The sequence below is a fragment of the Cherax quadricarinatus genome, chromosome 7 (assembly GCF_038502225.1).
Source record: "Cherax quadricarinatus isolate ZL_2023a chromosome 7, ASM3850222v1, whole genome shotgun sequence".
NCBI lineage: Eukaryota > Metazoa > Arthropoda > Malacostraca > Decapoda > Parastacidae > Cherax > Cherax quadricarinatus.
Window position 1 is genome coordinate 45477869 of NC_091298.1, and position 11435 is coordinate 45489303.

Here is an 11435-nt window from a genome sequence, read left to right on the forward strand (position 1 = left end):
TGGTGCAATGGTATCTTATGTTTCCATATGGTGCAATGGTACCATATGGTACATTGTACTATATGGTACAATGATACCATAAGTTTCACTGTACCATATGGTACTATATGGTACTGTTGTATTCAACACAATAAACACAAATGTACAGCCACTTGACATGTTCCTTGAGGTGGATGACAAAGCGCTTTGTCTTGGAAACTGCTGAGTCATGAGCTAGCTTGTGTCGCCACTCACTCAGTCTGACCATATGGTACATGGTATCATATGTTACAGGGTACCATATGGTACATTGTACTATATTGTATAGGGTACCATACAGTACAGGATACCATATGGTGCAGGGTACCATATGGTGCAGGGTACCATATGGTGCAGGGTACCATATGGTGCAGGGTACCATATGGTGCAGGGTACCATATGGTGCAGGGTACCATATGGTACAGGGTACAATATGGTGCAGGGTACCATACAGTACAGGACACCATATGGTACAGATACAGGGATCCCTATGTAAATAAGTCACCCTGTCTTTTTTGGGTTATCCTAGGATTTTATACATATACTGCTATGTATGATAATCTATGTAACTGTATTTGTGTACAACTGAATAAACTTACTCAATCACATGTGGCATCGTAAGTTTATTTAGGTATACACAAATAAAGTTACATAGATTATCATACATAGCAGCATATGCTTGGAGAACCTAGGATAACCAAAAAGGTCAGACAGACTTATTTCCATTATGGTCCTTGTACCCTGTACCATATGGTACAGTGTACCACATGGTATAATGCACCATATGGTACAATGTACTATATGGTACATTGTACTATATGGTACTATTGTAGCATATGTACCATTGTATGGACATGGCACCATTGTACCATATGGTACCATTGTACCATATGGTATAAAGGTACCAAATGGTTCAAACCCATAGAATTCCTCTTCAGATCCACTTCCATCAGTCTTAGAACTTTAAGTTGTGAAGAGGAGAGTCAGAATTCGCCAGGAGAGTGAGTGGGGAGTGAGAGCTTTCTTGCCACCAGGCATGACGAACAAAGCTACTTTGGCGGCGTTCCCACAATGCCATGCAGGGGTCCAGATTTTTTCTATAGTGTGCACACTGACCACCCAGACCCACTCTCTCAGATGTAGGCCTACCAGCCTTCCTGCACTAAATTTGACACCGCTAGAATTTTGGCATAGATGTACGGTTTGGACCCTCAACGTAAAGCCGTAGATCTACGGCACAGACCCTGAAAGGGCTAGAGTATATATATATATCAGGTTTCTATGTTATTTATATTGTTTATTATGTCATATTAGATGAACTGTGATAGATAAATAAGCCGTATAAATAATATTAGTGAAATTATTCAAGAAGTATTTTTGTCTGGTCTCCAGACAAACTCTCGTCCACCAAAAACACCGCCCATACCACTACATGAATTACATATTTTATTCATTTTAGAGTATATATATCAGGTTTCTATGTTATTTATATTGTTAATTATGTCATATTAGGTGGTGAGATAGATAAATAAGCCGTAGAATTGATATTAGCGAAATTATTGAACCACAAAATTCCACTGAAATGGATTAATTGCATTTCAATTAATTTAAATGAGGAAAATTGCGAGCAGAGGTCATGGAACAGATTAAACTCACAAGTAGAGGCTCCACTGTAGATACAGACAGAAACAGATACAGACAGAAATAGATACAGACAGAAATAGATACAGAAATAAATACAGAAAAACAGATACAGACAGAAATAGATACAGAGATAGAGAGAGCCAAAGTCAATCAGCCAGCCAGCCACCCGGTCACCTAGCCACCCAGCCAGCCAGCCAGTTGGCCTGCTGAACACTTATTACACATGTTCCAGAATCGTTTATCTTTATTTAGGGCATAGGTTATAGGACATTTTGGCAGGATGACACTACCAGTGGTATCAAAATTGAAAGAATGTTGCACATGGGATATTATCAAAATTTTTGATATTTCCTCAACCACTTGTGGCCACATCCATCTCAAAGCCACTAAACTATGATTAAGGAACATTAAAAATGCTAAAAGAGAATGGAGCATTTGCTGACGCTTGCCTATGCTAGCATAATCTCTTGAACTAGCAAAGGACTACTAGTCCTTCTTGTGCTGTGGTTGAAGAACAAGTTAGCAGAATGTTGGATGATCAGCTCAGCTCAACAATGACTCTAGTACCAGAGTTGGCTCAGCTCAACAAAGACTGTAGTAACAGAGTCAGCTCAGCTCATCAAAGACTAGTAGCAGAGTCAGATCAGTTCAACAAAGACTCTAGTGCCAGAGTAAGCTCAGCTGAACAAAGACTCTTATACAGGTCCGCCATCACAAATCTGGCAATCAGTTATTTGGTTCCTTCAATTATTTGGCACTAATTTTGGCTAGCATAATTTCAAATTTCCAGGGTCGCCACACCAACCTGCTGGTACTGTTTGGTGGCGCTACTTGCTGCATAAGCCATTCCAATTTCTTTTTCTCCATTTATTGTTTTAACCTGCTTACTTTTAGCCCTAGCCATGGTTCCAATGAATAAAAGAAATGCTTCTCATTATGTAAAGCACCTACACAGTACATTATCCATTAAAGATAAGGTTGGCTTTGAAGCCACTGTCAGTTGCCATGAGCTCAGTCTCATGAAGCAGGAGAATATGCTTTATTATTACACTAATATCAACACTACAACTTATTTGCCTATCACAATTGATCTAATATGACATAATAAACAATATAAATAACATAAAACATGTTAAATACTCCAGAATGAATAATATTTGGCATAACACCGAGCAGTTCGACAGAGGTATGAAGAGGATATGGTATACCAATACCATTCTCCTATCCCTGTCTTGGGAGCTTATATTAGAGAAAACAGAGTGTATCACAGGGCTAACTGTGATATACACTCATACTGCACCATAAACATGAAACAAAAAAGTTATTTTCTCTATATAGATTATCACACATAGCAGCATATGTGTAGAGAACCTAGGATAACCCAAAAAAAGTCAACGTGGCTTATTTTTAGTACCTGGCTTGGGTTAGCCATATATGATTTTTGGTAAATATTCGATTCCCAGCCAGGGTAGAAACATTAGGCGTGTTTCTTTACACCTGTTGTCTATGTTTACCCATCAGTAAATGGGTACCTGGGTGTTAGCTGACTAGTGTGGGTGTTATCCTGGGACACTGGCCTAATTTTCTTGAAATATTCTGCATAACAAGCGGCTTTCTATACAGTAGTATGTCACTGATGTCAGCTAGGCCTGTATACTTTGTACATGTACGTGTAGTAAATAAAGATATTATTATTATTATTATTATTATTATTATTATTATTATTATTATTATTATATTATTTTCTCAATTGTTTGTTGGGTTATCTTATTCAAACTTGGGCAATGTATGATGGAAAGATACTTCTTCACGTACACCAAAAATGAAAGAAATCAGACCATAAATAGCGGAGTTCACTTCAGCCATTAGCGGCCGCTTAGCGGTGTATTTTTGTATGGTTGTTATGGTTATATTCTCATTTTTTCGGTCTCATTTGATAGAATGAAAGATATATTACAGAAATAGATATGATTTTGATTGCTTTCATGATGAAAAGTACCTTGAAATTGCGCTCACAGTAGCGAAAATGTTCTATTCTTTAGTGAAGCTCAAGAGTAAACAAAACCTGTCCTCCTGCCAGTCCAAATTCCAGTACGGAGTCAAGAATGGCTTGACATTATTTATACAATTATTACAATAATGCAGCAGTCTGCATTACAGTAAATCTTCTATTTTTTTGTGAATAAAAATTCCAAATGGTAAGCAAGAGTAATATAAGAGGGGCATGTAGCCGTGACTAATGAACAGAGAAAATGTTATTTTAGTGCCAGGAATGTCTACATTGTTTATTCTGGACCCTATTTTGAAATTGGCATCTGTTGAAATTTGTGTGAAATCGGCCAAATTGCCAATTTCTGACCACTTATTGGGTAGTTGAAATGAGTGAATGGGCGGCTTCTTGTACTCAGTTGACAGACTACAAGTAAATAAGTTTATTCAGGTATACACAAATACAGTTACATAGATTATCATACATAGCAGTGTATGTATAGAGAACCTATGATAACCCAGAAAAGTCAGACAAAGTGACTTATTTCCAGTACCTGGCTTGGGCTTGCCATACATGATTTTTGGTAAATATTTTTTTCTTTCAGTTGTTTGTTGGGCTATCTCATTGAAACTTGGGCAATGTATGATGGAAAGATGCTTCTTAACATTCAACAAAAATAAAAAAGACGGATGATAAATATAAAGGAGTTAACTTTTCAGCCATTAGCTGCCTCTTTGCAGTATATTTTTGTATGGTTTTTATGGTTGTATTCTCATTTTTTTGGACTCCTTTGATAGAATGGAAGATATATTACAGAAATAGACATGATTTTGATTGCTTTCATGACGAAAAGTACCTTGAAATTGAGCTCAAAGTAACGGAAATGTTCGATTTTTGCCGATGTTCTATGAACTGTGTAAGTCAAGTTGGTTAATTTTATTAAGTGTATTCTAACCTAACCACTCTGTAATCCGGTAAACTCAGTAATCCGGCACACTACAGGTCCCAATGATGCCAGATTTGTGATGGAGGACCTGTACTACTACTAAGTTTATTACTACTGCTGTTACTACTACTAAGGTTACTACTACTGCTGTTATTACTACCAAGTTTATTACTACCACTAAGGTTACTACTACTGCTGTTACTACTACAAGTTTATTACTACTGCTGTTACTAATACTAAGTTTATTACTACTGCTGTTACTACTACTAAGTTTATTACTACTGCTATTACTACCACTAAGGTTACTACTACTGCTGTTACTAATACTAAGGTTACTGCTGTTACTACTACTACCTCTTTCTTTGTCTTCCTGACTTAGCTTTAAGGGCAGTGTTTATTTACTAATTTCTTTCTCCACTGAGCCCTCCTTTTATCATTATTAGGCAAGCATTCAACCCATAAGGTCCATACAGCATATGAGGACTGGGAGATAATTAGGTTTGATTTCAGGAAGAGAAGGGAAGTTCACCAGCATGAAGACGCGTATAAACACCTCTTGGTGTATATACACAGATAAACACCTTTCAGTGTGTGTACACATAGATAAAGACCTCTTGGTGTATATACACTAAGAGATTAACACCTGTCAGTGTATGTATACAGAGATAAACACCTTTCGGTGTATATATTCGTGATACCTCATTTTGTTCTAATAAATTTTACTTGTATATTCAGCTTTCATTATGTGATGTGCTAAAAGTAATTGGAAAATAATTAAGTAAATTTACATAATGCATTGGTTACTAATAACTTATATTACTGTTTATATTTAATGATAATTCTGTTGTTTTGTACTTACCAAAAATTGCTTAGAGATATTTATGGTGTTAAACTGTGTTACTCAGGGTCGAGGTGCGTGAAGAATCAATCGAGGACGGACTGGTCTCAGAGTTGGCACTTACCTCGGCTGCAAGATCACATTCTGCAACCTACACATGTCATGCTGCCAATGCATTTGGTCGGGACACTCGAAACATTGAATTGGTAGTGCAAGGTATTGAACCTTTGAACTTAGTATATTAAACATTACTGCTCTAAGTTCCAATAAGTTTCAAGTATCATATAAAGAATATAGACTACAAGTCCAACATTGGACCTAGAATTAGTTTAGTAATAAAAAGAACTTTATTTGAACAGAATAAGAGTATAATTTACTGTTTATACTGTACTATGGAGTATACTGAGCCAGTAATAAAGGTTAACAAAGTTTAACATTACAAATATAAATAATTTATTTTTTAACTGCAGTATACAGGTAATGTATATTAAAACCTAACAAATCCCCAGGCCCTGATGAACTGTATGCAAGGGTTCTAAATGAATGTAAAGAGGAGCTTAGTAAACCTTTGGCTAATCTTTTCAACATATCACTACAAACTGGCATGGTACCAGATAAGTGGAAAATGGCAAATGTGATACCTATTATCAAAGCAGGTGGCAGGTCCTTACCTTCGAACTCTAGACCAATAAGCCTAACCTCCATAGTGGGAAAATTTATTGTATCAATAATTGCCGAGGCAGTTCATAGCCATCTTGAAAATCATAAAATGATCAATGAATCTCAACATGGTTTTACAAAAGGGTGTTCCTGGCTTGTAAATTTGTTGACTTTTTCATTAAGGTATTTGAGGAGGTAGATCATGGTAATGAATATGATATTGTGTATATGGACTTCAGTAAGGCGTTTGATAGAGTTCCACACCAGAGATCACTGAGGAAAATTAAGGCACATGGAATAGGAGGAGAAATTTTTTTCCTGGATAGAGGCATGGTTGACAAATCGGCAGCAGAGAGTTTGCATAAATGGGGAGAAATCAGAGTGGGGAAGCATCACGAGCGGTGTTCCACAGGGGTCAGTGTTGGGCCCCTTGTTGTTCACAATCTGCATAAATGACAAAGATGAGGGAATAGATAGCGACATTAGCAAGTTTGCTGATGACACCAAAATAGGCCATCCAGTTCATTCTGGCGAGGACATCAGAGCATTCCAGGAAGCTTTGAATAGACTGATGCAGTGGTCGAAGAAGTGGCAGATAAAGTTTGATATAGACAAATGCAAAGTTCTAAACATTGGACAGGAAAATAACCATGCCACATATAAACTAAATAATGTTGATCTTCATATTACTGATTGCAAAAAGGATTTGGGAGTTCTGGTTAGCAAGACAACAGTGCATAAGTATTCGCAATAAAGTGAACAGAATCCTTGGCTTCATATCAAGAAGCATAAATAATAGGAGTCCTCAGGTTGTTCTTCAACTCTTTATATCCTTGGTTAGGCCTCATCTAGATTATGCTGCCCAGTTTTGGTCACCATATTACAGAATGCTCTGTGAAACGTACAAAGGAGGATGACAAAGTTGATCCCATGTATCAAAAATCTTCCCTATGAGGATAGACTGAGGGCCCTGAATCTGCACTCTCTAGAAAGGCGTAGAATTAGGGGAGATATGATTGAGGTGTATAAATGGAAAACAGGAATAAATAAAGGGGATGTAAATAGCATGCTAAAAATATCTAACCTAGACAGGACTTGCAGCAATGGCTTTAAGTTGGAAAAATTCAGATTCAGGAAGGCTACAGAAAAGCATTGGTTTGGTAACAGAATTGTGGATGAATGGAACAAACTCCCAAGTACAGTTATAGAGGCTAAAACATTGTATAATTTTAAAAACAGGTTAGATAAATATATGATTGGGTGCGGGTGGGTGTGAGTTGGGCCTGACTGGCTTGTGCTACTAGGTCAGATGCCATGCTTCTTCCTTAAGTGAATGTTACCTGACCTGACTAGGTTTGGGCATTGACTTGGACCTGCCTTGCATGGGCCAGTAGGCCTGATGCAGTGTTCCTTCTTTCATATGTTCTTATGTAGTTTACATGTAATAATATATTGTTAAGCACAAAAGAAAGCCACTAACATGGGGTTCATTTCGTGCAGACTATTACCATTGCTTTCACACTACTTAAGAAGTAGATATAGGTTATTAAGAGTTTTTAAATGTACAAAAAGAGGTAGCTAAGTGAACAATAGTACAATTTTAACCCTTTCACTGTCGGTGTTGTATTAATATAGCTTACAAGCCAATGTTGGTGCTGTATGAATACCCCAAAATTCTAGCGGCTTCAAATCTAGCGAGAGAAAGCTGGTAGACCTACATGTGAGAGAATGGGTCTGTGTAGCCAGTGTGTGCAGTATAAAAAAAATCCTGCAGCATGCACTGCATAATGAGAAAAAAAAAACTCCGACGGTGTTTTTGGTATAAAACACTGACTCTGAGGTCTATTTTTGTGTGATATTTATGGTTGTATTCTCATTTTCTTGGTCTCATTTAACCCGTAAATGGTCCAATCGTATATATACGTTTTTCAACATTTGATAGTACGTACAAAAGTAGATCTTTTTTTTTTTTTAAATTTGAAAACATGTAAAAAAACTTTGATCTACCTTTTTTTATTTTTGTTATATTTGAAAATATGTAAAGAAAACATAGATCTACTTTTGGAGCATTACGCATGTGAACGTAGATCTGCTGGACCAGTTACGGGTTAATAGAATGGAAGATATATTACAGAAATAGAGAAGATTTTGATTGGTTTCACAATGAAAAGTACAGTGGACTGTCGGTTATCGGATGTAATCCGTTTCAGAAGGTCGGCCTAAAACCGAAATGGCCAAAAACCAAAATAATGTTTCCCATGAGGATTAATGTAATTATGATTAATCCATTGCAGACACCCAAAAATATTAATAAAAAATAAATTTTTTAAAGATTAACTATAGTTTTTACATACACAAAACAATGAGAACTAAATAAAATGACTTATAAAATGGGTAAATGAACATATAAATCACTCTTACCTTTATTGAAGTCTTGTTGGCATACGCAAAACAACAGGGAGTGGAGAGAGAGGTGAGTTTATTGTTTGGAGACAGGACAAAATGCTTAAATATGATGCTATCATCAACTCTATGGCTTATTTATCTATCACATAATAAACAATATTAATAACAGAGAAACATGATATATAATCTAGAATGAATAAAATATGTCATTACGTAGTGGTGGTGCTGTTATTGTTGGGTTTATAAGGGCTACTGACAGCATAAGCTGTACATATAGTGGTGGTGGTGGCGGCAGCAAAGGCCACCACCACTATTCACACTGAAACAATGTACTGTACGTAATTTATAAATAAGAAATATTTACACTTTATAAATAAGAAATACTTACACCTACCTTGGAGGAGATGCAGGCATTGGTTTAGGGTGGTGGAAGATACACCGGGCGGCGTATATTTTCAGTGACCCTATATACCTCCAACAACATTGGAGGAGTCAGTTTCGTGTCGTCCTTTTTCTGTCGCTTAGTCACTTAACTTACTTGCTACACTATTAATGCTACACTTTATCGCTATCTGGCGCTATAGCCTTTATTGACTCCTGCTGCTTTAGTATCGTACATATCATAGAATCACTGAAGAAGGCACATTCTCCCCTCTCTTCCTCCTCCACTTTTGTACTGCTTGGAGTTCTTTCTTGAATTCTATCATGTTTCTCACTTTCTTTACTACAGGGCTGGCACTAGGAACTTTCTTTGGGCCCATTGTGGCTTATTTCACAGTTGCACTCAATCAGTAACCACAAAAAACAATGGATTATAGCAAAATGTTTGGATGAATACGTGGAATCTTCCTCAATCCCCCAGACACACACCCAGACTGACTCATGAATGCGGCGGAGCGGCAGGTGGAGGCATCCAATATGGCCAATCTCTGAAATAACGGCCAAAAAAAGCGGGTGAAAACTGAGTTGGCCAATATCTGGAATGGCTGATAACTGAGGGTCCACTGTACCTTGAAATTGAGCTCAAAGTAGCGGAAATGTTCGATTTTTGCTGATGTTCAAGAGTAAACAAATGACGTCACCGTCCAATACGTGTTCAACTGACCAGTCTAATATGCAGTCATGAATGGGTTGACATTATTTATAGAATATTACAATAATGCAGTAGTCTGCATTACAGTAAATCTTCTATTTTTTGTGTGAATAAAAATTTGAAATGGAAAGCAAGAGTAATATAAGAGGGGCCTGGAGACATGACTAATGAACAGAGAAAATGTTATTTTAGTGCTAGGAATGTCTGCTTTGTTTATTCTAGACCCTATTTTGAAATTGGCATCTTTTGAAATTTGTGTGAAATAGGCCAAATTGCCAATTTGTGACCACTTTATTGGGTAGTTGAAATCGGTAAATGGGCAGTTTTGTGTACTCAGTCAATAGAACAAATGGAGTTCTAGTGAAATAGCTATGAGTTTGGCTGACTGGAACAATGGAATTGGCCGAAAATAAAGCTCAAAGTGGGTGAAATCGCTGATGCTTATAAATTGCTGAGACCGCAAACTCCGCAAGAGCGTAATTCCGTAAGTTTTCCATCAAATTTCATTCTTTTGGTGTCATTACCATCAGAAAAAGATTCTCCATCATTTCATAATTTTTTTTTTTTTGAAAATTTTTCGACACTGAGAGCAAGTTTGTAAGTTGGCGTCTTGACAATGAAAGGGTTATGTAAATATAATCCCAATGGGTTTAGCAGTCCCTCATAATAATAATAATAATAATAATAATAATAATAATTTAAGTATGCATTAATACTTTCAAACTCATTCAGTGATTTTCAGTTTCAAACTGACTGGAAGTCTTCAGTTTATAGGATGATAGAAAGAGATGGTGATGATACAACAAGTTAGTTACAATATGAGTATAATGCAACAAGATGAGTAAATAATTTTCTTTGGTAGTTTGAGGAAGACTGGAAGTACAGGGACAGAGTTGGATGAGCTGGTTATGTTTGGTATAGCATCATGTTGGTTTAGTTAGGTTTGAGAGATGAGGTGCTTTATAATAGCTCTAAATTGATTGGCAGACGGGACCTTTCAATGATTTAGGCAGTGAATTCCAGATCTTAGAGCCTTTTATCTTTCTCTCCTGCATTCCAGGGACTACAAATCATGGGACTTTAACCATTCCCAGTAATTTAGGTGCTTTATCATACATGTGCCATGAAAGTTCTCCCTATGTTCTCCAGGTCTGCAGTTTTGCCTACTTTGTTAATTAATGCACAGCAGTATTCCAGTCTAGAGAGAACAAGTGATTTGAAGAGAACCATCATCAAATCAAATCAAATCAAGTCAAAGTTTATTCTTGATAAGGATTACAATGCGGGGTTTGCAGATTTTGGTTATTGTGTGGTTTACATGTAATAAAATACTAATTACAGAGGGGGCCACTAGAACACCTAGCAAGGCTAGGCATTTCGGGCAAACTTGGATTAATTCTTAACCCTAAATTATTACAAATTGTGGAGTAAGTTGACTAAATACTAAGTGACTAAATACTAGTTTGTGAGTTTAGCAATGTGAATGCTTTTGTTATGGCACAATACATAGTTTCTATATTGGAGTATCACAGACAAACTTGTGACTAGTTAGGAATCATTATTTTAAGATTAAGATACGTATTTCTGTGCTTATAGTCAAATGGGTGAGTGAGTGAGTGTAAGTGTGAACCACCAGGTGGTTTTTATGTAGTTAGTTGACGGGGTGTATCATGGGCTTGGCATCCCTAGTTTTGAAGGTTCTCATTATCCATCCTCTCATTTTCCTAGCAAATATGGTAGATACATTGTTGTGATCTTTGAAAGTGAGATCCTCTGACATTATCACTCACAGGTCCTTCACAGTAGTTCTTTGCTCTATTGTGTGGTTGGAATTTGTTTT

The 11435-nt window shown here is 36.7% G+C and overlaps 1 protein-coding gene across 1 annotated transcript in view; it reads left to right on the forward strand.

Annotated features, from left to right (window-relative positions):
• LOC128687076 (cell adhesion molecule Dscam1) overlaps positions 1-11435 on the forward strand; it is a 422243-nt gene that overhangs the window by 82870 nt on the left and 327938 nt on the right. Inside the window, exon 6 of the mRNA XM_070082112.1 lies at positions 5504-5652. Within this exon, the coding sequence (XP_069938213.1) occupies positions 5504-5652 (149 nt within the window). The remainder of the gene's footprint in view (positions 1-5503; positions 5653-11435) is intronic.